General features: G+C 50.4%; 1 protein-coding gene across 2 annotated transcripts in view; it reads right to left on the reverse strand.

Annotated features, from left to right (window-relative positions):
* Sipa1l2 (signal induced proliferation associated 1 like 2) overlaps positions 1-26,886 on the reverse strand; it is a 151,248-nt gene that overhangs the window by 12,276 nt on the left and 112,086 nt on the right. For both annotated transcript variants that reach the window (XM_029480756.1, XM_029480755.1), the window contains exons 10-18: positions 22,741-22,998; positions 21,359-21,442; positions 19,772-19,872; positions 19,326-19,429; positions 16,984-17,369; positions 13,956-14,180; positions 12,053-12,206; positions 8,544-8,763; positions 2,409-2,540 (exon numbers count right to left, since the gene is read on the reverse strand). In XM_029480756.1, coding sequence (XP_029336616.1) covers positions 2,409-2,540; positions 8,544-8,763; positions 12,053-12,206; positions 13,956-14,180; positions 16,984-17,369; positions 19,326-19,429; positions 19,772-19,872; positions 21,359-21,442; positions 22,741-22,998 — 1,664 coding nt within the window. The remainder of the gene's footprint in view (positions 1-2,408; positions 2,541-8,543; positions 8,764-12,052; positions 12,207-13,955; positions 14,181-16,983; positions 17,370-19,325; positions 19,430-19,771; positions 19,873-21,358; positions 21,443-22,740; positions 22,999-26,886) is intronic.

Here is a 26,886-nt window from a genome sequence, read left to right on the forward strand (position 1 = left end):
TGATTTTCTAAGTAGGAATCATGTTCTGTCCATAAGTTGGTGGAAGGAAACATATTCATCCCAGATGCAGACATACCCTTGACAAACCAGAGGGAAGACCCCACTCAAGGTGGCTTGGTGAGCCAGGGAGTTTCCTAGGGTGACTTAGGGGGACCAAGCACCTGGGAGGGAGGCAGCTGCATTGCTGAAGAGCCCCATCCCACCCTTCTACTGCACATGTGCTTGTCATGAGGGAGTGCTTGTGAGTTCAACCTGGCAAGCTCTTCTGCATGTCATGGCTGCTGACCTAAGGTTTTTGACTGGAGGAATCAGTTGCACTGATGTTTCACCCCCCAAAAAAACTGTTTGCAGATGTGCTAGCTGCTACTTCTATCAACATGGTACTAAAGTCTGAATCCACCACCTTCAGCAGTTTGTAACAGGGAAATAATTAAGTATATGAACACCATTCAGACTGTTTCCTGGAGGGAGAGACTCACTAGTGGGAAGTAGGAAGGGTATGTTGACTTACAGTGTCCCCTCTCAGCGATCCTGCCTCAGAGCAACACCCCCATCCCACCCTGTAGACACGCACCCCAGAGACACGGGCATACAGAAGGACTCTTCAGCAGGCTAGGTCACAAGAGGAGAGGATAGGTTACGGTAGCAGACCTTGCCTTCTGTAACCTGACATCCCTCTGGGAGATGATCCAACCTGTTTCCCGAAGCCTGATGTCACGGTATGAGGGGCCGAAGGGGGCTGTGAACCCTAGGGCCACACACTCTGACTAGGCCGGAAGGCCAGACAGCCCTGTGAACAGTCCCAATCAATTCATCTGCTATAAAGGTGGGAGCAGAAAGAATGCTGAAGTGTCAGATTGTATGTGAGATGTCCACAAAGGCTACTGTGTCTGAGATGTCCCCTGGGCTAGTGTATAAAATGTCCCCATAGGCTAGTGTGTCTAAAATGTCCCCGCAGGCTAGTGTGTCTGAAATGTCCCTGTGGGCTAGTGTGTAAAATATCCCCATAGACTAGTGTGTCTGAGATGTCCCTGTGGGCTAGTGTGTAAAATATCCCCATAGACTAGTNATGTCCCTGTGGGCTAGTGTGTAAAATATCCCCATAGACTAGTGTGTCTGAGATGTCCCTGTGGGCTAGTGTGTAAAATATCCCCATAGACTAGTGTGTCTGAGATGTCCCTGTGGGCTAGTGTGTAAAATATCCCCAGACTAGTATGTCTGAGATATCCCTGTGGGCTAGTGTGTAAAATATCCCCATAGACTAGTATGTCTGAGATGTCCCTGTGGGCTAGTGTGTAAAATGTCCCAGTGGGCTAGTGTGTAATATGTTCCCATGGGCTAGTGTGTAATATGTCCTTGAGGGCTAGTGTGTTTGAGTTCTTGTCCTTAGCTGGGGATGGTGCTTTGGGAAGTTGTAGAAACTTGAGAGGCGGGTCATTATAGCCTGGCCTACTTCCTAGTCCACTGAGGTATGAACTAACACCCACTGCCCACTCCCCAGCCAAGGTCTGCCTACCACCATGCTGTCAAGGGTCCCTCTCAAACCACGAGATAAAGGAGGTTTGTCCTCTCACAAGCCATTGCTTGTCAGGTTTTGGCCACAGTCATGAGAAAGACAATACAAGTGAACAACGGCAAACATTCCTAAGAGTTGTGGCCCCACATCCCACTAAGCCCAACTACTGGGAAGTGGGCTCTTCATCTACTTTGTGTACAGTTCCCAAAAAGCTGGAGAGGGCTGCTCCCCAGTGCAGCTTCAACTGGACACTGGATGCTGGTCACAGCATCACTGGTGACCAAAGGCAGCATGGTAGCTGGAGAACTCTCAGACCTCAGCTGACCCACGGCGGCCCAGGGACCACAGGCTCAGCTGACCCATGGCGGCCCACTGACCACAGGCTCAACTGATCTATGGCAGCCCACTGACCACAGGCTCAATTCACCCACAGTGGCCCATAGGCTTAGAAGGAGCCAAGACCCACAGAGATAGAGAGCTGCAAGGGGCAAGCAATCCTGCTTCAGTCATCTGTGTTAAACCTGGGAGCTCCGGCCTCGAGTGGGTCCCTCCTATGTCACCTGGGTGTGCTTCAAGGTGAGACAGTATGAGCTAGGCAAGCAGGTTTGCTTTTCCCACAGGGCAACGAGGCTGAGGAGGAAAGGGACTTGTGCGTCAGGTGGCAGTTGGTCCATGGAGCAGAATTTAGGGATTTAGACCTCTGCCAAGTACTTTTCAAGTGGCTGGCCGCCTCTAAATGCTTCCCCTCCTGTCATCTCCAGATATAGGCAGTTCAACATTTGCAAGATGATCCAACCCACAAACGGGCTCCTAGGCTGCAGCACAGGCCCTGCAGTGCAGGAGCATGCTCCCTGGGCACACAGAAAGACCCTGGGTGTGGGTGAATCTTTACCTTCAAATGCTCGTGCAGCATCCACGAGGTGGGACCAGTCTAACCCTGCAGCTGTGTCTGGCAGCGGCATCAGGCCAGGATCTGCACACTTGGACTTGTCTGATAAGGACCCATCCGAGAACCAGAACTCATCTAAGTAGAAACAAAATCAGAGTATAAGTCAGCCTGTCTCCACCCAGAGTCACAGCATGGGCACCACTGTCCCAGACTCTGACAGTCAGTCTGTCTGAACATGGGTACCACTGCCCTCACAGAGAGTCAGTCAGAAGGCCAGTCGGTCACAGCAGGGAACCAGAGATGCCACATGTACATTAACACATGCACACATGTGCAGAGATGCAGCACAGCCCCTGATATAGATAACTGGTCTCTCAACCCATCAGTCACTGTCTACACAGTCAGTCACAGAGTGAGCACCGTGACCCATAGTCAGTAGGTCATAGCTCCGCTGCGTCATTTGCACATAGTCCCATATAAACACCATAGTCCCTATCTGGAGTCAATCAACCTATTATGTCATTAGTCACTGTCCTCACAGACAGGCAGCCAGTCAGAGCATGGGTACTACCACTGTTACAATCAGCTGGTCATAGCCTGAGTAGCACTGGTCCCTGTGTAGAGTCTGTTAGTCTGTGATCCTTTAGTCCATCACCTGACCAGGTACCACCATCCCCAGAGAATCAGTCAGTCCCAGCACCAGCACTGATCCACCTGGGGTCAGAGTCAGTCAGTGTGGAAAGCATGTCCCGACTCAGATACATACGGTGACCATCACAGTCCCCAGAGTTGGTTACAGCACAGATACTACCATCCATTCTTACAAAGTAGCCCAGGAAACTGTGTAAAACATGACCTGCCAAAATAGGGACCCCTGAGATGCTATCACCAGAGACAGAGCTTTGTCACAAGCAGCCGACCTGAGACCAACTGGGCACTGGAAAGCAAGTGGGGGGCAGCATGGAGTCCTGTGGACATCCACTCTCTTACAGAGGCTTTCTGAAGGATCCAAATCTGAGTGGCCTGAGATAAGCCCCTGCTTTCTCAGGGAAGCCGGTCCCCTTTAACAAGTGCTGCAGCTTCATGTTGCCTTGAGACAGCTGGCAGCCACCTCTTTTCTGATGAGTTACAAAGTCTGAGGAACAAGGCTTGCAAAGCTGAACGGTAAACATCTGAGACAGCGTAAGGGCCTCTTCTCATCCAGTGCGGTGAGGCTGCTTCAATTAACAGACTGGAAGGAGAAAGGAAGCCTCCTCATGACCTCTGCGGAAGTGGCTGCTGGCCTACTTTCCTGATTCCACAGGACAGGCCTACGCTGCCTCACCTGCTCCCTCACTTCCTGAAGTGCGGTTCTCCTTCAGCCACGGTTTTCCCAGCAATCCCCTTTCTCAGTAAGCACTTAGGTCATTAATAACCCTCATTGTTAGGAACTCCTTACGCATCTGAGAATAAATTCTGAAAGAGCCTGACCGGACACTTTCAAAGTGCCTTTCCTGAACCTGCCCAGAGCACTGCATGCAGCTGCTTGTGGCTGCATCTGACTAATGAGACCAATCAAAGTAATGGCCACCTGGCAGGCTGAACCTGCAATTAAGTTCAGGGGCGTAATTAAGCAAATGCACCTGTGATTTCTGCGCCTCCGTCCTTCTGGGGCGCCGTGAGGCCCTGGCATCTGGAATGGGACAGGCAGCATTTGCACAGGTGGCCTTGAAGGACACCCACAGTCTGCTCCCACTCCACAACTGCAGCCTGGGCAGACCTCTCACAGAGACAGTGACAGTGACACCAACCAGACAGGGCTGTTTCCAGGCGACCATGCTGAGAGTGGTGATGCCTGACAGTGTCTCCCAGTCTCTCCTGTGAGGGAACACTATGGAGCTGCTCTCTGGACCTCTACATTAACAGCAGCTCATGCTTGCGCTCTGCCCCTGTCAAGTGCTAAGCCAGCAGTAAGGATGGAGCAGGAACTGGGAGAGAAAACACTCATGATTTTTAGGTTCCTCGACTGAGGCCTTCTCTGGGGTACAATGAAGGGGCCACTGGCCGGTGCTAGGGAAAGGCAGTGGCTGGTGTCAGTAGAGTAAGCACAGTGGCTGGCTCACATGACAAAGGCGGGATGGAGGCCTAGTAAGAAGAGAAGGGACAGCGGCTGGCTCTAATTCGGAAGGTGGGGTGCAGTTGACATTGTCCTGTGGGAAGATCATTCCTGCAGCTACTCAACAAAACAAGTCTACTTGGGCAGACTTGGGCTAAGTAAGTTATGCTCTGTTTCTGAGGCGAGGCACAAATAAGAATGCTGGAGCAGAGGGGACAATGTGAGTGACTGGGTATGCAGACAGGTGCATCTTGGCCAGCCCTGGAATCTGCTCACAGGAGCACACCAGGGCAGTCACCACTAAGTGGCACTGGAAGCTTGGGAAGTATCCTGCATAACCAGACACCCTGGCCTCCTCCCACTTTCAGACATCCAGGGAACAAGGGTGGAAGACACAGACCAAGCTGCTTAGAGTCACTGTCCCCTCCACAGTGAGGGGAACTTGCAGACTTGACACTGAGGAACGGAGGGAGAGGAGACTATGAGAAGTCCCCTCCAGCTAGAGCCTCCTGTGATGTTTTTAGATGGTGATTGCTCCATCCTATCATGAGAGGGACAGCTGAGACACAGCTGGGGCTCAGCTCTGAGGCTCTGTAACTAGGAGACAGACAGACGGGGCTTCTGCAGAAGACAGGCTAGGTGATGCACCGTGAGACAAAGTCCTGTCTAAGGAGGTGACACGTGGTTGAGATCTGAGTGACAGGGGGAGCTGGCAGACGCCTGACACACTAGTGGCACAAAAGCTAGGGCTGACTGTGGGTAGATTTGAACCTCTGCTGAGGCTTGACCAGAGCAGGGAGAGCCTCAGGCTGTGGCTGTCTCTCAGACAACCCAGGAGGCAGATGTGCCTTTCCCAATCATCAAAATCAGGCATACTTTAACTTTCTTTTCTTCCACTGAGTAGAAATAAGTTAATTAGGAATAAGATCTACCTTTTAAAGTTAATTTTTTGTCCAAAGTTTCAAACCAGCAAGTTTGTTACAAGTCTTTAACTGACATGAACACCTCTGCCGGCATAACTTGGCTTTTACACTGGGAAGCCAGCAAGTACAGTCCATGACAGAGGACAGCGAAACCAGCAAGGACCCATGTGGAGCCAGGGCTGGCAGATGAATACTGCCCATCGTCCAGTAGGAAGGAGGAGACACTGCCATGCATGTGATGTCACACACTGTTCCTGCTCTCTTCTCCAGGCTTGAGGGCTTCTAGAAAAGACTCGCTTGCTAGGGTTACCCACAGCTACCCTTTCAAACCTAACTCTCTAAAGCCTTGGGGTGCCTCAGGAGACCCAGGAAGAAAGCTGGTGACCGCACTGACTAGCTCCTGGCCACCAGCTCCCTAGGCATAGTCGCAGAGCATGTGGCGGCACACGACTGACTCTTAAGATAGCATCTGGGCAGAAGCTGGCAATGTCTCTGCTTGACCATTCCTGGCCACACTGCAGGAGAACTTAGACTCTGAAGTGTGGCTACTGTGTAGGCCCTGCTGCCCACCGATGCTCTCTGTGTCTGGATACCAGTCTTGTGGATTCCTATTGTCACTCCACTGTCCTGACTGACTTTATTGGTATTGTCATAAACGCTGAGGGGTCACCTGACAGCAACCACATGGCTCTTGAATGTGAGTTTTACAGGTTGCTCCCCGTTGTTTCCCAAGGTCAAACGTTGGGTCAGTTTAACAAAAATAGCTACTGAAGCTAGAAGACGTCACAAGGACACTCCAAGTCTTCATGTGACACAATGTTTAGGTCTCTTTAAGAGGTATTCCCAGGCACTTGTTCCTGGGGATCAGGGTTTACACTGTAGAAACTCAGTCTGCGGGCCACATTCTCAGAGGGCATCTGTGTTCCCTTTGGGCATCTTGGGGAGACAGATGGAAAGTGTCATGGTTCCTGAGGCACTTGTGGACTAGGGCCTAGCATCCCCCACCTGGACCCGAGATGCTTAAGGCTCATGGGGATGCAGTCGGGAGGGACTCAGAGGCTTTGTGGGGGAGATGTCACTACATTGCTACTGCAACGCTTCTTATTTACACACAGTTATACATTTCAGTCCCCATTTGTATCCCAGAGCAGCATCTGAGCTGAGCAGGGTCAGGCTCCGGGAGGCACATTACCAAGTAAGGGAGTATGCCCAAAAGCGAGAGCCCTGAGAGGAGCCACAGGGACAGGGGCATCTGCTTCTTTCCTCCGTAGGCTGTGGGTAGTTCTGAAAGGATTCATAGATGAGAAAGGCTTAGAGCTGCCTCAACTGCTGCTACTAGGAAAGGCAGCATGAACACCACACACTCCAGCTACCGGGTGTTGCAACAACACAGGAACAGCAGAGACCAGGACTCGCCACAGGAAGAGGGTAGGAGGGATATTCAAGGAACTAGCTTTTTAGGGCAGTAAAACTCTCTGTACAACACTCTGGATGCAGAGCCGTGTTACTGACTGTCTGTCTGTCAGGCCTGTGTTACCGACCGTCCGTCTGTCAGGCCTGTACAGTGTGAAACGGTACGCAGGGACTGTGGGCCTGGACGGCAGCGTTGCATCACTGGGCTCCACTGTAATCAAAGTGCTATGCTGCTTGGGATGAGGTCAGGACAGGGGACCTCACACTTAGGAAGGGAGTCTCCCAGGAGCAGAGCACATGAAAACCACAGTATTTTCTGCTCAGTCCTTCTAAGAACCTAATACCTAAGAAGTGGAGTTTATCACCATCATCACCATCATCTCCATCATCACCATCATCATTCACCACCACTATTTTAAGACACCGAAGCTAAGACACCATGTCTCTCATAGGGGAACAAAAGAAGGGCTGAATAGAAACCCTGGCAACACAGAACCCACTTGTATGTGGGAAACAGAAAAATAACAAGAACATAAAACAGAACTTCAGGAGCTTCACAAAAGCTCTCAGGAGACACTTAGTGGCCATCCTGGGCTACATGAAACCCTGTCTTAAAAGAGGCAGTGTGGGGGTGGGGTGGGGGTTCAACAACACTCGGCGGAACTCAGGGGACAGAGGTGTCTGTCTGAGCTTTTGCCTTGCTATTTGGAAACTCAGAGACTTTATAACAGGCAGGTACCATGCTCCACACTGAGCACTGCACAGGGTGAGGACCAGCCTGTTAAACACTACTAGAAGCCTTATGTCAGATAGCCTGGGATGTTTATATACACTGCAGAAATTGGTTCTAAAGATAGTTCTTCCTATGATGAAATTTGACAAACAACCTGAATATGTCTTTATAGTTAAACTGCCAGGCTTGCTGTGCAGCAGGAATGGAGCCGGGCATAGAAACCATCACACTCTGGCTGCAGACATGGCTCTATGGGTAAATGCCTGCTGTGCACACATGAGGACCTGGGTTTGGGTGCCCAGTAGCCATGAAAATAACCAGTGTGCTGGTGCCTGCTTCTAACCACAGTGCTAGCAGGGGAGACGAGACAATTCCATCCCTGGGAATGGGTGGCCAGCCAGGCTAGCTGTGATGGCAAACTCCAGGTTTAGTGAGAGACTCTGTCTCTACATGTATATGTGCCTGTGTGTGTGTGTGTGTGTGTGTGTGTGTGTGTGTGTGTGTGTATGTGTGTGTGTGTGTGCACAGATATACAGGACACTAAAAATTACAGTTTTAAAATCTGACCTGTGAGCATGGTGTGGTGTGACACAGGGCCACAGAGGTGACATGCAGAGGCCACAAAGCTGTAGCTGGGTGTCCCAACACCCACCTGTTACCCCCTGCTACCAGGACCATGAAGTGGAGCGATAGAATGCTTGGCCCAGCCTGAAAAGCCACCCTATGCCACTGTTCCTCTTTGAAAAAGTTACAGAGTCTACACATCACTTCCTTCAGAGATAAAGTAAAAACAGTATTTGATAATAATGTCTAATGTAAACCACCTTGAAGTCTGCTACTTAGAAATGGTTTAGAAGACAAGGAAATAGTGCCAAACCGTTGACATCGCACCCCATGTGTACTCCTGGATCCACCTCGAGGATCACATGGAACCACGGGTACCCCGAGAGTCCTCCCACGCAGCCCTCACTTACTCCGTAGGCTCCCCATGCTGGGTGCAGGGTGGGTTCTTGGAGGCAGCGTACTGTGGTAGGGTGGGGTCGTGCTAAACAGAATGTCATTGGGCAGCGCCTGCTCTAGGATGGAGCTTCGTGAGCTGGCAAAGGAAGAGCCCCTCCGGTTGCTGCACACGCTCTCATCGGACAGTGTTCGGTACAGCGACCTCCGTGGAGACACGTTCCCGTAGAATGAAAACTAGGGGTCATAAAGGCAGGAATGTTAGCAATGTGAAGGAAACTCCGGGTCATAAAGGCAGGGACATTGACAATGTCAAGGTCTGCGGAGTAGTGCTGCCCACCCATACCTCCAAATACGTGGGAAGCTGAGACAGGGGGACTGCCGAGAGTTCAAGGCCATCCTGGGCTACATGGCAAGTAAAGGCCAGTCTTGGCTACCATACCAAGACTGTCTCAAAACCAGATCGAACCTCCACGATAAATACGCAGTCAGGGTTGTCTGCCTGTGCTATGGCTTTCTCCAGTTTTCTGCTGGTTCAGGACAGTCAAGCATGCAGAAAGGCTCCGGACCATGCCTGGATTTCAGAGTCCCCTCCTCTGACACTCTGTGAAATACTAGTACAGCTTAGACACGGAGCTGTAGCGAGGCCAGCGCTCCTGCAAATACGCAAGGCCATCATTCAGGCAACTGATATTCACAGAAGCACAGAAGCACTGTGGACGGATGGTGACTAGAAATGACAGCAGGGAGGTCCAACTGAGTCTAAATAACGAAACTAATTCTGAACACTGACATTTCCAGAGCCATATAAATATGCTTAAGAGAAGTCATTTAAATCCAGTAAATTCTGCTGTCCACTTAAAAGTTACCACTTGCAAAAGTTTGTATAATTGCTGGAAATTGAATTACAGTTAGTGGGACAAAACCATTGCAAGGGTTAGCTTTGTCAACTGACATAACTCTAGGACCACCTGGGTAGAGTGTCTCAAATGTCTACTTTGGGTTAGCCTGTGGCAAGTATGTGAAGGTGGTCTTAAGCTAAGTGATGTGAGATGACTCAGCCCACTGTGGCTGGTACCATTTCCTAGGCATGGGCGCCTAAACTGTGTGCAGTAGAGTGGGGAAACTGAGCAGGGCACGAGCAAGCAAGCATCCACCTGCTTCTCTCTGCTCTTGTCTGTAGGGTGCTGTACACCAGCTGTGAGGGCAAGCACCCACCCGCTTCTCTCTGCTCTTGTCTGTAGGGTGCTGTACACCAGCTGTGAGGGCAAGCACCCACCCGCTTCTCTCTGCTCTTGTCTGTAGGGTGCTGTACACCTACAGACAAGAGGGTCCTGCCTTGCTTTCCACACATATATGGACTGTAATCTTAAATTGCAAGATAAAATAAATCCCCTTTTCTCTTCTCATTTTTTTTTCTTTTAAAGTAACAACAAGAGACATAGAAGTAGTATGACCAGCTATAAGGAAGACACTGACATCACTGTTATAAATACCAGCTAAGACCATGTAACCAGTTGCAGAAATGAGGATTTTAAAGTAATATGAATGCTTCTGTCTTATTTTGCTAAGAATACATTTGTCTTTCTTCCAATTTCTTTAACATCAATTGGTATTTAAGTAGAGACACTAAAAGAATGTTCCCAAGGGACACTGGCCTATTGTATATTTACAAATGTGCTTGAGATTGTACGAGAAATAGTTATATCATGTTAGGTGTATTCATGGCCTTGTTATTGTTTCCTGTGGACATGAGATATTATTTTGTATCAGTTGACAAGGGGTGGATTGTGGTGGTCATTCCTGATGGCCACCTTGACTGTATCTGGAATAAACCACAACCCAGAATTGGAAGGCTCAGGGATCCTGCTGTCTACCCTCATACACTAAAATAATTCCAACTAAAGAAGCAGGGACCCGACCGAACCTGCAGCACTTTTGTGGCACTGAACCACAATCGTCTCACTCCAATACCGTTTCTAACACACACAGGAGCGGCCAGTAATATTTCTGGATGTGGCAAGGAGGCTAGAGGCCCTGCTATTGCCCATGTTTTACTCATTCTATCTGATCTTTCCAGGGAAGAATACAAGAGATGTGTGTGTGTGTGTGTGTGTGTGTGTGTGTGTGTGTGTGTGTGTGAGCTGCAAAGCTCACTGGCACTGGGAAAGTCATTTGTTTTAGAAGAAAACACACATGTCAAGCACAGGTTCAGCCATTCTGCGATGATGCTTGCTGTGGAGTCATCTGCCTTTGAACCCAAGCACACACAGTTCCCTAACCGGGATCTGATAGAAGGAAGTGTTGAGAAAAGGCTCCTTGTGAGACATTCTGGCGGGGTTCCCGGTTCACACCCCAGTAAGTTGTTTACAGCTGAGTGTGGATGCTCAGATCACGGTGGACAGGGACAGGCGTAGTGTCTGATGGCACTGCTGCTCCAGGAACACAAGGCAGCTAACTGCGGTAAGATACACAGACTGGTGCTCACTGCCATGCAGGTAAAGCCTCACTTTCCCTGGGAAGCACAGATGCCGGACTACAAGTGTGAGAGGCTCTGTTCTAGAACCAGACACTAACGTGTGCTCCGCAGTCTGCTACCAGTCTCAGCTACTTGAAAAAGAAGTGATTGGCCTACTTATTTATGCTTTTTAATTACCCTGCGTTATTGTAAGCACTGCATTGTTAAACTCATTCACTCGTGTGGGGCAGACAGTCCTGGTACACTGGTGGAGGGCAGTCTGTCTGTCTGTCTTCTCCAGTTCAGGTCATCAGGCTTAGCAGCTCCTGCTTCGCATTATTTTAAGAAGTGACTCAGGAAGGAGAACTTGCGGGGAACAAAGCAAAGACGTGAACTCCTCACTGAGAAGGCACCGCTGACTTGAGTGTGAGGAGGCTGTCGCTGAGAGCTGCAGCTCTGTGTGGCAGAATGCAAGGCTTGATAGATATGGTTGCAACCAATCTCCATCCATTTCTGGAGCAGAAGAGCCTGCCAGGCTGACCTGGACAGGGCATAGGCTGGAGGTCCTGGGCGAGATAAGCAGTGTGGCCTCACTGGTTACCTTTGAGGGCCGGCTGTGTCCAGGCACCACGCTAGGCTCCTGTGTGTCACTTCCCGGCATAGCCCTGACCCTGAAGGACAGTTACTGACATAATCTTTATCACATCAGCACGCAGGGACCCACTTGCATAAGCTAATGTAACAGGTCATAGCCAGAGCCAAGACCAGAGGGGAGCCAGCCTGGCTTTCAGAGCAACTCCAAGAACACAATGGCCCCCACACCAGCCTCCTCAGCTCATTTGTCTCTGAAGGAATTGCTAGTGGCAAGGACCAGGGCTGGGCTGCAGCTCTTGCCTAGAATGTGCGAGGCCCTGGGGTTCCACCCTCAGTACTATAAACAAACCAAACCTTGACATCCGTGACAGTAGTGATGGCCACTCTACACCGGGCTGTTGGTGGACCACAGGAAGGGCTGTGGGGAGCACATGCCCTGGAGTTGCACCAAAGCCCTCATGGTCACTCACTCACCTTCCGTCTCCCCTCCTCCACTAAGGGGCTGTCTGGCAGCATCAACTTCAGAAAGTCATCTTTGGATAGGACATGTTGAGTTTCTGAAACAGAGTCTCCCACCACTGCCGGGTGCTGAGTGGCTGTGGACATGATGTCCATCTCACCATATATCCTGATGGAATAAACCAGAACACAGGTTCAGAGGAGCTGCAGTCTACCTATAAGCTGTCCCTTGGCAGTCAGATGAAAGTCCAGAAAGCATCTGAAACTGAGGGGATAGCTCAGTTAGTATGAACCCAGATTTTTTAAAAAAGGCAGATTGGTGGTCAGCTTGGCACTGGAGAGACAGAGACAAGCAGATCTTTGGGCTCACTGCTCAGCCAGTCTAGACTTAGTAAGCTCCAGGCCAGTGACAGCACTATCTTCAAAATCATAATGGGGAGAGCCCAAGGCACATTAGTTAAGGTTATTCTTCAAGAGTCTGTGCACGCTCCCATGAGCTGTGTGCACGCTCCCATGAGCTGTGTGCTCACAGGCACACACAGCACACACAGCACACACCTACACCATGGCATGCTCCTCTAGCAGAGCACAGGTCAGGGTTTCTTGGGCTACTCTGAACAATACCAGACCTTCAGTTTTCCCTTCTTTTTTTCACAAATATAGGATATCCCCGCCGCCCCCCCCCCATCCCTACCTGCCAATCAAACCTTAGGAGTTCCACAAAACAAGCAGGCAGAGTGTTCCTGCTTCTGTGTTCTCTGACTGTGGGGTTGACGGTGCTCTTGGCCTTGAGACACCATGGAGACTACGCCACACCACCCGCTGTCACCATGACTCTACTGCAGACAGCTTTCTGCATACAGAGTCAAAGTCAGCAGAGCTTTATACTCTGCTACCAATAAAAGCCAAGGGCTACAGAGATGGCTTAGCAGGTGAAGGGCTTGCCTTCTCCAAGTTCAAGCCTGATGAGCTGAGCTCAAGCCCAGGATTCCTATGGTAGAAGGAGGGACTCACTCTACGCATGCCCCGGCAGCTTCTGCACATCACCATAAGCATTACCACCACCACCGCTGTCACCACAGCCACTGCTGTCACCACCGCCACCGTCACCACCGTCACCACCGCCACCACCACCATCACCATCAGAATAAAGTGAAGACTTTAAAGACGGAAACATAAATCCCAACATTTAAAGTGTTTAAAGCAGAGGCAAGAATGGAGCCGGCCCCGTGGGTGAAATGCTTGCCTTGCACCCATTCCCAGCACCCAGTAAACAGCTGAGCATGGCGGTCTGCACTTGTAACCTCAATGTTGGGCAGATGGAGACAGGAGGGTCACTGGGGCCCAAGGGCTGGCAAGCCACACCGGACTGAGTTCCAGGCCAATGATAGGCTCTGTTCTCAAAGAAGGCAGGCAGCACCTGCAGGGCCTCATCAGAGGGTGTCCTCTGGACTCACATGACTGTACTCTGTGCTGGATGGTTTTATGTCAACTTGACACAAGCTGTAGTCATCTGAGAGAAATGATCCTTGACTGAGGAAATGCCTCCATGAGATCAGGCATAAGGCATTTTCTTATTAGTGATCAATGGGGCGGGCTCAGCCTATTGTGGGTGGTACCATCCCTGGGCTGGTGGTCCTAGGTTCTGTAAGAAAGCAGGCTGAGCAAGCCATGGGAAGCAAGCCAGTGAGCCTCTGCATCAGCTCCTGCCTCCAGGTTCCTACCCCATGTGAGTTCCTGTCCTGACTTCCTTCAGTGATCAACAGTGATGTGGAAGTAGAAGCCAAACCCTTTACTGCCCAATCTGCTTTTGGTCCTGGTGTTTTATCACAGCAGCAATAACCCTAACTAGGGGACAGACAGATGGACAGACAGAGATGGTAGGAAGGGTGTACAATGACTATGGTTATAGCCTTACCTGGGGCATTCCGTCACTTCAGGTTCCTCGGGTGGTGGGCTACCTTCTGACTTTTTCCAGCCAATGACATATTTGTTTGCTGCTCCTTGTCTGTGGTAAGGCTTTGTCACAGCCCCAGGTGCCTGCTGACCGCTGCTGTGAGTGACAATGTAGACTTTGGAACTGTCCAGAGAGCCAGTGCTTTTGGAGCAGTGAGCGGAAGGGCTTCCTGAGTGGTGCGAGCCACTGTGAAGACAGCCAAAGGTGGCATCATAGCAGATACAGCAGTGACATGTGGTCCCTGGCCACTGGGCTGGGAAGGCAGGTGACCTCTCTACCACATAGCTTGCTGGATGGGAAGCCTCTGTGTCCAGAGGCTCCCCACGCTCGGGTGTGGCAGAAGCAAGCTGAGAAATACAACTGGGGGAAATGCTACAGCAAAGAGCAGGCGAGTTGCAGGCCACTCACTTAGTGACTCAAATTCCAACTCAACTGTTCATGACTCCAGTCTCATAAGTACAAAACCCTAGGCCAAAGAGGTGCTTCAGGCCAGCTACTCATAGGCTTCTAGTCCCTTAGCCTGTCGCATTAATAGACAGCTGCTGTAGAAATCCCCCCGAACTCCCTTTCTCTGCCTAATGAAGGGCGTGCACTGAAGGCAATTGTCCAAGAACACTGAGCACTTTCCACTTAGCAGTAACATGAAACTCTTTGCTACACAGATTCCACAAGTCCCTGAGGTACCTTGACTCTTGACACCAGGTCTCTTACAAGTAGCCTGAACTTTGAAAAGATGCTGCAGGGGCTACAAGACCCCAAGGTGGCTTTTACAGAATGGCCAACTTTTATCCAGTCCCGAGGAGGGTGGGAATCATCCAGGAACTAGAACTCATGTGACTTCTGAATACAATGTTATCTCGCACTGAGCTGCATTGAACAGCACTAGTGAAAAGCGAGCAGCAGGAATGTCTACTTGGCACACAGCCCCATCCTCTGTTCCCACTGTCCTGGCCAACAGGAGCTAGCTCCAGGCTCCTGTCCTCTTCCCTGGCATGGTGGCTGTCTCACCACAACTTAGCAGCCCACACCCAGCAGAAGTTCTAATTGTCCTCAGTGGCACCACCTCAGCCATGGTGGTTTACAGCCAAGGACAGTGCAGAAGACACATGGGTGCTGGGTGTAATGTTTAGTTTTGTCAACTTGACTAGATCTGTGATTTCTGAGGTGACAGGTGTCCCTGTCTGAGATACGTTGAAAACCCACCCTAAATGTGGCCAGCAGCATCCCACACACTGGGTCCTGGACTGAATAAAGAGGAGACACTGGGCTGAGCACCAGCGTTCATCTCTGCTTCCTGACTGCAGATACTCGTGACCTTTTTCTTCCAAAGTCCTCCCTGCCATGACAGACTGTATCCCTCAAACCACAAGCCAAAATAAACCCTTCTTTCCTAGCCAGTATGGGCACCTCTCAGGGGAGACTCATGCCTTCTGTAGACATTAGAGAAGGACCCCTTCTCACCAGGAGATAGCCATGAACACAGCCAGCAAGTGACAATAAGTTTTAGCCACAAGGGAAATTAAGACAGGGCACCTGGTGTGGGGCATTGTCACTTGGCCTGCCTGGGTTCCATGAGTTAAAGTGGCACAGAGAGTGACCCCTTGGTTGTATGTCCTACGAGGATGTAGGTCGACCTTACTGGTCATACCCAGCACTCACAGTGGGCACTGTCCTTCAGTAATATCCAAGAAATGGCAGAGGAGGGCTCCATGGAGAACTCTGGTGTCCACTGCTCAGGAGCAGAGGCCTGTCACCAGAAACCAGGGGCCTGCATTCACTACCCCTTGGGGACATTCCTTTCAGAGTTCTAGGTCCCACAGGACTGTTCCATTTTGGTTTGTCCATCTATGCTCTGTGACTGGAAGCTCTGAAAAGCTGGAGAGTGACCCAAAGCCGTGGAAGGACAGCACCAGGGACAAGGAGCAAACGTGAGGAGCAGAAGCCACACCTCCTGATGAGATCCCACTGAGACACACTGACACACGAGCTTCTTCTCTGAGTCTCTCAAAGAGAACCCAGAAACCTGAAATTATCAGCTTTTAAACCAGCATATAGATAGACAGCTGTCAAGCTGGAGTACAAAACCATGCGCAGACATGTATTATGTATCTATATTTAGGATAAAATTCCCTTATATTTAACTCCTCTTTACCCCCAACAGTGGGAGGCTGAATACACCACAGCCTCGAGATACTTCACAAACAAATCAATTAATTTTGAGACAGGTCTCACTAACCCGCCCAAGCTGACCTTTAAGTGGAATATGCCCCAGGTGGCCTTGATTAGCCTCTGAGTAGATGGGATTATAGGCCTGCACCATCAGGCTTAGTCAGACATTTACTTAAAAATCCCAACTGGGCTGGGAAGACAGTTTAACATTCAGGAGTGTTTACTGCTCTTCCAGAAGAGCCAAGTTTGGTTCCAGCACCCACACTGGATGAACGACAACTGCCTATAACTCTAGCTCAAGAGGGTCCAACTCCCTTTCTGGTCTCTGTGGGCAATTTACTATGTGCACATGTCCATGCACAGACCCCAAACCAAATTCCTGTAGTACATGGCCTGCCATCAGGCTTCAGGGACAGGGATGGTGTGATGGTGCTCACAAGCTTACATAAGGGAGTGAGGTGAGTCCCCAGCAAGGAGCCTGCTGCTGTGCCTTCCCTCCTCCAGGGTCTACAACTGTTTCTGACAGGAATGGTGAGATGACTTCATATACAAGTGAGTCACACTGCATTCACAGATAACCTGGGACACAGGTGGCCTGCAGGGTGGACATGGCTGACAGACACTGAAGATTAACTGGTTTGTAGCTCTCTATCAAAAGATATCAGGGTCACAGGCTGAGAGGGGAGGCAAGAGACACACAACTCAACAGCAGAGTTCAGGAGATGAGCACTCTCTGTGGGGTCAGATGGCTGGGCAGTTAGCAGTGACAGCCTTAGGCCCCACCCATACTGCAGGTGCAGTTTGGAGTATACTGGCTTACCTGGAGTGGGAGGAGACTTCACTGAGGTCACCCATGCTACCGTCAGCAGCGCTGCTGGAGATAGCAGAGGCATAGCCATGCAGGGCATACATCTTGGCAGGGTCATCGTCAGCTACCGAGACATCAGCAGCATCTACCCACTGCTCGGCCCGGCTGTGCATCAGAGACCTGCTGCCTGTCAGATGCACTGGGCCAAGGATGGTGGCTGGCATGCATGGCGTGGTGTCGATGCCGCTGTCGGTGGACGCGCCTTTGATGTAGGTCAGTCCCAGCAGCTCGGGGTCCATCAGGTCCCCTGACCCAAAGTGCTTGTCATCACTGTTGCTGGAGGTGTTACTAGACAGAGTGTTGCTGCTGGAGTGGCTGGAGCAGCTCTTATCCCCAATCTGGAGAAGAGGATAGACAGACGGCCTTTGGGTAAACCCCCATATACTGATCACCTAAACATTAGGTTATAGCCAAGGCTTGGGTTGAATTTTATGTGCTCCCTAAGTCAGCAATAGATATAGAAATGGATTTTCTCAATATCCTAGTTTTGTGTGTGTGTATACACATGTGTGTCTATGTTTGTATATATGTGTGTGTGTGTGTGTGCGTGTGCTTTGCTCCTTTGGGTACCAGTCTATCTCCTTTTGGAGTCAGTATCTTTTACTTTTAACTTTCAGCTGGTAAGTCCCAGGGATCTGCCTGCTTCTGCCTGGTCTCATGCAGAGGACCTGCCTCTTGCTTCCTCCACCACTGACAGGAGCTTAGCATCCTGTCTTTAGTCAATCACTGGTGTATAACACACAAATGTCACTGACAAGGATTATACAGATGGAGAAGGATATAAAACTCAGGCAGAGGAGATCAGTTTACATTTATAAACTTCCTGCCATTTACAGCCAGTACAGCATTTCTCTTAAAGACTCCAAGTTTGGTGAAGGAGACCCAGGTCTGAGTCATAATGGCAAAACGTCCAGTTAGTCCCTGGGTGCTTTCTGAGGTCTTAGTGCCACATGCTTCCTGTGCAGAGAAGGACTCTGCAACTGTGAAGTGCCCTGCAAAGAAGCACACAGGCTCTCAGGGAGCTAAAGCCAAGTGAAGTCCCAAGAGGAAGATTCCAGACGAACTGTCTGAAAAGCACCCATGCTTTAGGGAGACCAAGGCCAAGACAGAAGAGATCCCCTCTGTCACTGTGCCCAGACCGACTCAGCCGTCCCAGTTCGAGAACCAGCAGGACCAGGGCTTTGGAGCCGGGACAATGCCCCTGTCCAGGCCATTTCCTAGGGGCTTGGCCACCTCTCTTTTTCCTCCATCCTCCTGCACCTTTATGCAAATCCTGGCTTCTCTGGTTTCAACCTGGCCCCTCCACAGCCTGTCTTCCTCTACAGAACTACTCTGGACGTCTGTAGACGCAGATGTGAGTGGACTCAGGAAGTGGCTCAGGTCAGGGCTGTGGCCGCAGGAAGAATGGCTGTGCACAGTTAGGGGAACTGCAAAGCTCACTGATGTGCCAAGGGGAGGGAAGAGTGTTGCCAGGAGTTTGTAAGTTTCTTTCACCTGCACATCTTCAAACCACCCAACTGCAGCTCCTTTGTATGGAGTCTCATTGAAAGCTGCTTCTCCTACAGGACTCGCCTCATAGAGACTTTATGGTATAGATAAGCTGGTCTGTGGGATTAACAAGGAACCTGCTGTCAGTGGACTCTCAGCAGGCTGCTGGGCTGCTATGGTTACGGACATCTCAGTGACATCAGCAGAGGGACCTCGCTGCAGCTCCTCTGGAGAGAGGGGCTGTTTCTGTTTCCACTACTGCACTGTCCCATTAAGTAGCTAAATGGTTGACCAGCTAAACCTGGGGGCAGGATCTCATCACTGTCACCCTGAACAGCAAGGTTGGGAGGGTGATGTGCATGTTGGCTTTAGCAGGAATCTGCTGTAGTCTTTCCGTGGTCCTTCATGAACTGAGAAAATAAACAAAACTTTCCCATTTCCCTTCTCTTTTTATCCTCTTTTATGAGTGTCCTTTGTGGAAAATAACACGTGTCTGATCCCTGCCACAGGTGTGCCACCTACTGTGTGCTGGAATGTGTTTATGTTTTCAATCACTCCCTGCCCTACTCTGTACTGGGCTGTACCCCACACAGCACTGAACACCACATGTGGGCACATGCTGCCATACTGTGTGCTGGGCTATACCTCACACTCTCAAGCATGGAAACACCATATGTAGTCCTACTGGGTACTGAGATGCATCCCATGTTCTTGAGCACCATGGACAGGTGTGCTGTGCCACCCTCTATATGCTGACACACATCAATCCTGCTACAGGTGCAATTGGTCGTAGATAGAGGACTTACATGAGATAGCTTATTGGGGGACTCTTTGCAGCTTCCGTCTTTCTGCAGCACTCTTTCCTTATAGGAGCTCAGGACCTTGGAAGGTGGGCCATGCCATTTGGTTTCTGTGACATTAAAGAGAGTTGAGCCCATGATTTCCAGTGTTAGCAAGAGGGAGAAAGACAGGGTTCTGATGGTTTGAAACTTTACTACAACTTCCCAGGTTACCAGCAAGCACACGGGAGGCAGCAGAGTCCCCCCACAGAGGGACCGATCTCTCCAGGCATTATAACCAGTTATCTGAAGCCATGCTATAACCATAGCTACCCCAGAACCAGCCAGCCACCCACAGGCACCTCACATGGCTCACAAAGAAACTCATCAACTATGGTTGTCCAAGTGAATGAGTAGGGACAGGGAGAAAGTATAGGTCAAGGGGTGCCCTGGAGGCCCGGTCCCTGCGTTACCTGGAAGCCTGCCTCCCTCCAAGAGGTCCTCGTGCTCCCCGGTTCCATCGCACTCCACAGAGCCTGGGCCCTGGTGCTCCAGCAGGAGGGGTGATGGGCACCTGCAAAGAGGGAGTCTGGCTATTCTTTTCTGACACCGCCAGCCAGCAGAGGACAGGACAGGTCAAGTATGAGGTGGCTGAGGTTTCCTACAGAGGCCACCACCATTCCAGGGCTGATGCTGTCCTAGGAAACAGTCCCCTGACTGTGGAAACACAGTATCCTGGTCGATCTCGCCAGGGAAGAGGATGCTGTTTCACCAGGACTGACACACAGCAAGCTTCAACAGATAAACATGCACCACCAGCGTCGAGGCCGCAAGTCCTCCAGCTCTGGTGGAGCACATGACCGGCCTTACTTTTGACTAATGCACGTGGCACTGATACATCTGACCACTAATGCATGTAAAAAAAAGAAAACTTGACTCAGTCTAGACTCTGCCCCGATGGCCTGTGCATTACGGGAACTGGAAAAAGGAAAACATAATCTTAGAAATGAAGGAAGTGAAGGCAATGCGCTTGTGCTGCCGTGTAATGCCATGAGCTGAGTCCACCGTGGGTCTGAGACTACACAAGGCTTCCCATTTATATAAGAACAAATCGAGGCTCTGCTCTCCTTGCTTAGCCATGGCTTCACTTTGCTATTTAGCTGTGAAGAATTCTGTCTGCCATCTGAGATGAAAAGCATGGTATCCAAATTGGACAGCAGAATGCCTGGCCTAGAGTTCTGCTCTGCACCTGAAGACAGTGCCATGATTGCCATGCTCTTCCATGGACAGGAGTTTTCTGTCCATGCCAGCTGAGGCCTCCGTGGATGACTGTGTTCGGTCCACAAAAGGGCCCAGCTGTTGACTACCATAGTCGGACTGGAGTCACCACAACACACATCTAGAACCTGAATGCTGTGCTACATGCTACCTCAAGAGTCCCACATAAGGTCAGTGTGTACGTGTGTGTACATGCGTGTGTGTATTCACAAGGGTCTCCAGTTGTACCCACACTCCTGATTCCTGGGGTATGACACAAATCACAAAGGCTCCTCCCAAGGAGGCCTCTCCAGCCAGGTGGCTGCTATGTTGCTTCTCCAACAGGAAGTGAAGAAACTTCAATGATAACCTATTCTCTGGCTCTCAGGGGCTGTCTTCTATTAGCAGGTTGAGTCAGGGGAACTTCCTGAGAGTTCCCATCCACAAAGTCCTCAGATCTACTCTCTTGTGTTCAGAAGTCCATTCCATGTCAAAACAAACAAACAAACAAACAAAAAACCCAACAGGGAAGACCCAGGAACACTGTCACAGAAACAGAGTTTCCTAGCAGGGCGTGGTGGCACACACCTACCATCCCAGCACACAGGTGGATCATCACGAGGTAGAAACCAGCATAGGCTACAGTGTGAGCCTCTGATTTAATCAGAAAACTCTGCACTTGCTAAAAGTGCTTGTTACAGGTGGCCTTCTGTGCAGACCACACACAGGAATGCATTTGAATGAGTCCCAGGTACAGACACAGGCTCCCCTGGGGAGGAGACAAAGGCAGGAAGGAGCCTTACCCATCATAGCCCACTTGTGGCCGCCAGGGTCCGCTCCCAGCAGGTCCTGGGTCGCTGGATGATGACTGGTTGCTGGGAGAACTTCTGAAAGGGGAAGAAGAGCAGCAGGGTTTGGACATCTCAGTCCAGCACCCCCCCTCCTTCTGACTTGTGCTGTTTACAAAAAATTCCCTATGTCCATTCACAAAACAATGTGTAATGGAACCAATCAGGGAGATAATCTGAGAATCGGCGAAGCCCGAGATTTCTCAGTTTTATGACAGAAATCCATCACAGGAAGGAGTGTGGATTTGGGGACATTTGCTTTCTGAAGATGAAGGCACAATGGTGGCTCCAGAGGACAGAAAACCAGGCATGCGGCGGGAGTGTACAGTCAGGAGACAACACTCATGCCTGTTACACGGAGCCTAGTGCAGATCACATATGAGTCGAGTGCACAGTGTGAGCAGGAGCAAAGCTGTAATGTGGCAAGACCACTGACTTTCACACAGCTGCCTACTGTAATTCTAGAGATCACTTTCCAAATCTCTGAGAAGTCACTTGACAGAGACGATGCTCGCCAGGATCCCTCTGGCTGCAGGGTCCTTCTGGTCTCCTCCATAGTTCTCTAGGTTCTATGTGATTAGAGGGGTGCTGCTGACTCTTGCCCCAGGTGTTACTGTGTGTGCTTTGAGCGCAGGGAAGCTGCGTTATAAACCCCATGATCTTCAAGTCCAGAGGCTTGGAGCCCAGATGCCTTGATTAATGTTAAGTTAAAAGATTCCTGCTCCTCCTGGGAGCATAAACTAGAACAGACAAGAAGAGCTACACATTTTGTTAATTCTAGTAAATATTTGTATAGGTTTACAGTGTGTAGTGCCTGGTCCTAAGCCCTTCAGTGATGCTGATCTGGGTGGTCTTTAGCAGGTCCTCCAGGGTCTACTTCTTCCTTATCTTCCAGAAGAGGGACATACATCATAGAGGCCCAGGGGACAGCCCAATAGGCAAGCAAGACCCTGGCTCCTGGTGTGTACTGACAGGTCTACCAGATCAGAGCCCTCAGGGATCAACTGTCCAGAGTAAAGGCTCACATCTCTATGGTGTAGGTCACAGGAATGTTTAGACAGGAATTATACATAGAATCAACTGTTTTGGTCTCAAACACAACCTATGCAATTTAGGTGCCCTGAGCTCTCACCACCTTCTCGTGTTACTGGATTTAGCGCTAAATGCTGTGTCCCGGGTGGGCAGAGGGTATCTGCTCTGACAACAGGACAAGGCTAGACTCTGAGCACCACTGTGACTGAGGCTATCCTATTGCCCTGTTTGCCAAAACTCACAACAAGCTATCACAGAACCAGCCAGGCTGCTTAGTTAGTATCTAAGGAAAGCTGTGGTGTTACCTGGTGCCATCCGGCAGCTTCCTATCAAAGGATGTGCTCCGGGGGATGGCGGCCTGGGCCTGCTGCAGCAGCGGCTGGCACTGGAGTCGGTCAGGTGTGCCAGGCACAGGTGAGGCTCTGGAAACTGGCTGTAGGGCAGGGGTGGGCACACGGTGCCACGTGGTGTTCCTCCTAAAAGGTGTCTTGTACTCACAGGGTGTGCCCTCACTGTCCAGCTTGTATTCCACCATGGGGATCCGGCAGAGCTCTGAACAGCCCCTGTGGAGCCAAGAAGAGATGGTGAGACTATAGCTTCTTAGAGGACCCGGGCAAGGCCTGCTCATGGCAGAGCGGACTCTCCTGCACGTGCACCTGTGCTTCCTGGGGCCTAACAGGATGGCACCTTACATGTGCTCTAAGGCATCCTTCCCTAGATGCTCAAAACCGTTCAGCTGCTGTCTGGCCAACAGTCAGACTGAGATTCTAAAAGATCCAATTGTAGCTTTCTCCTGCTTGCTAACACACCATAGGCTGGTTGGGGTGGGAAGTGCTGCACAGTGGGAGGGACCACAGCCCTTTGGATGCCGTGAGTTATTGTTAGTTGTTTTCAGAGCACTTCGGTATTCCTCCAAGTTCTGCCTACTGTCATGAGATAGCAACGCCCAGAGATGCTGCAACCCTGCTCAGTATTACACGGCAAGGTCATGGCCAGACCCAAGTGCTGCAAATATTGTTCACAGAGCTGGACACGGACACAAGACATTGTTCACTAGGGCCCAGGCATCAGTGTCAACCACCCAACTGGCCATGCTGGCTCAGCAGTCAGCCTCTGAAGGCAGTGCCCTCAGACACTCAACATGAAAAATTGTCTCCTAGCCAGCCTTTGAAAGAGCTGCTCCAAGAACATCCACCCATTAGCAGATGCCGGAGTAAAGCTTGCCAGTCCCTTTCAGAAACATTGCAGGAGCCTAGTATCCCCAAGGACGCACAGAGGGAGCGTCACCAGGACACACAGAGGGAGTTTCACCAGGACTCACAGAGGGAACGTCACCATGCCCTGACAGCCCACAGAGGCTCAGTCAGAGATGCCAGTATGACCCACCGACACAGTGAATGCAGAGGTTGCTTAGAAAGCAGAGTTCATGAGAAGCTCAACGGTAGGCCCTGAGGTCCAGCAAGCAGGGAACAACCAGAGGGTCCCAGAAAGCAGGGCTCTTCAGTGCTCTGCAGAAAGACAGGTACTTAGGCCAGTGGCACTGAGTAGGTAGGAAGTGGGGAAAGATGAGACTTAGCCTCACAGTTTTTTCTGTAAGTCCAGCCTGTCCCCAAAGACTGAACAAGAACCACTCCCACCAGAAAGGCAATGGATGTCTGTCTCAGTCCTTATAGCGAAGCTCCCTGAGCAGCCAAGGCTCTGATACTGACAGATATTATAACTAGATCTTAAAGTCCAGGAAAAATGTCTAGCCAGTCAGTAGAATGGCAAACTGAGGTACTCTTCCGAAGAACTTAGAGACAAAACACCCATCTTTCACCAAAGAGAAGGATGTGTGTGTTAAGGTAGAAAATTAATAAGAAACACTACCAAAATATCAGAACCAGAAGACATGAAAACCAGATTTGAAGGCCCACAGGGCACGAAGCACAGACAAACAGCCACCTATACACACCCTGTGCAATCAGATCCCGGGTCAAAGGCATGATCTGGACATGGCAGGAGACCGGGGTGGAGGGCTGGCCGGAGCTCTGCTTTCTGTAGCCATACTGGAAGGCTTCTGATTAAAATAATTCCTAATGGCTCCAACCATGAAGAGAGGACCAGCCAACAGAGCAGCCTGGTTTGTATCTCATAACCCTGAGGCTGCGACAGTGCCACCCTTGGGGAGCAGCAGGGAGAAAAGCCACCATGAGACAGACACAGGCTGTCGTCAGAGGAGGCTCCGACCACCACACACTCCATTCCTCACCTTCTAACTTCATTCCCTTCCACCAAAGCCAAACTTGCTTCATAAGCTAGCCTATATTTTCTGAGTTTGACAGTCAATATTTAAGTTGAGATTTGCCTGGATTGTGATGTTTTATTGCGAACGGAATTTGAGGAAACATTTACCAAAGGACTTAAGGTCATGAGTATTCTGCTCTGTATCCAGATTCAACATCCACTGGGACCGCAGATTCATCCACACAGCCAGTGACCTGACTGGAAGTCACGAAATGGGACATTACAGTAGGAAGTACTCAGCAGGGCCACACCTGTGTCTGCTGTTACTTCCAGAGAGCAGTCACCCGGTGCAGGGGAGCCCAGGCTGTGTGTCTCTATGGCTCTGCCCACACTTCCGAGGCCTGCGCTTGCAAAGGGAGAGCAGATGGCTGAGAATAGGGTGGTCTACTTAATTCACACTTGTGGACTCTAGCTGTCAACAGCACACCACAATTTAACTTGAATCTCGGAAGAAAGAACTTACATAAATGCGTACTCACACCTCGTATTTGAGGGGAGTGTTGTGCATAAGGCAGAGTGAGGAATAGCAGAACTAAGTCTCTCAAACATCTCAAAGTCCTATGCAAGAGGCTTTTTCAAATGCAAAAGGGAGGGAGGGAGGAAGGGAGGGATGGATAGATGTACAGTCTTCTGCCATAAGAGCTACCTATTCTCTCAGGCTGCAAATGAAGCTCAGTCACTGAGGTGCTCACACTGTACAAGCATAGGAGCCAAGTTCAATCCCTTAAACCTACCCAAAATCCCAGAGGTAGCAGGAATTTGTGGTCTCAATGCAGGGGAGGTGGAGACCTGTGACCCCGAGGCTGACTAACCAGCCACTCTAGCAAATCACAACAGGTTCCCTGAGAGACGCTGTCTCAAAAAACAGGGCAAAGAACACTGCGGGAGAGACCTGCCGTTGACCTCTGGTTTCTACACACGTGTGCATCCACATTTACATGTTTACCGGCACGCATGTGAACACATGCATGTGCACACACATGTAACTGCTATTAAGTGACACTTTCATAGCACTAACTCTAATGAGCAAGACTTTTCTTGACTCCCGTGGCTAATATGTCAAACTTCATAGACTAATGGAAGTTACCAGACCTGCTCAACCTTACCTCTGTTCCACAGGTCCAAGGGAATCGTCAGAGAATGCATATACAGAAGAATTGCAGGGTAGCCCTCAGAGACCCCTGTGCAGAGGCGGACCTGCCTGAGCCTTGACTTCACCATCCCTGCTTGGTTTGGATGTGAACCACCCACGTAAGTTTGTGTGTTTGAACACGCCGTCTCCAGGTGATGGCGTTGTTTGGGGCAGTGAGGCCTAATAGGAGGAAATGGATCTCTGGTAGACAGGCCTTGAGGTTAAGGCCCAGACTCCACTTCCTGCCTGCCTCTGCTTCTATTCTGGGGTGTAATGAGTCCTAGAGTGCTCCTGCTGTAACTCCTCAGACCATGAGCGAAGGCAACCCCTCCTCCCTTAAGCTGCACTGATCAGGTGTTCTGCCTAGAGACAGAAAGCAGAGCTTACTTACATGGCCCTCACAGTGGACTCTGGGGACATCCTGGGACCCTGGATAACTACTCTTAGACTACTGCCGATGGCCCAAACATGTCAGAGAGACCTGTCAGAAAAGGACATTTGTTAAGGGGTGGGAGGCGCTCTGCTACTCTTATGTGTAAGTGAAACCTCTGTCAGGCAGACACACTTGTTCAGACAGCGCCAGGACACAGTGGCTTCCTTCCCACACAGAGGACCGAGTCACCATGCAGGAGCGCACTGCCAGCATTAGACACACCGTGAGCTTTCTTGTCAGTGAGAAGCTAAAACACGGTGGCGAAGGCCGTGGAAGTGATCACTAGTTTATCAGTACACCAATTTCCTCTTTGCTCCACAACACTCACAGATACCATCAACTTCAGGATTCAATTCCCAGCCTAGGTAGAGATCAATAGAAATCTAGCTTCTGGGTTAAAAATAAAGTTGATTTTAACATCTCCCCTCTCTCCAGTGGCTTCTCTGGCTGTAATCTCTTCACCACATAACCTGAGAGCAAACGCGTTGCAGGCCAGGGTCACCAATGATGCACTGGATAGAGTAGGAGCCTGCAGGGTCACCAATGACGCACTGGATAGAGTAGGAGCCTGCAGGGTCACCAATGATGCACTGGATAGAG

The sequence above is a fragment of the Mus caroli genome, chromosome 8 (genome assembly GCF_900094665.2).
Source record: "Mus caroli chromosome 8, CAROLI_EIJ_v1.1, whole genome shotgun sequence".
Taxonomy (NCBI): Eukaryota; Metazoa; Chordata; class Mammalia; order Rodentia; family Muridae; genus Mus; species Mus caroli.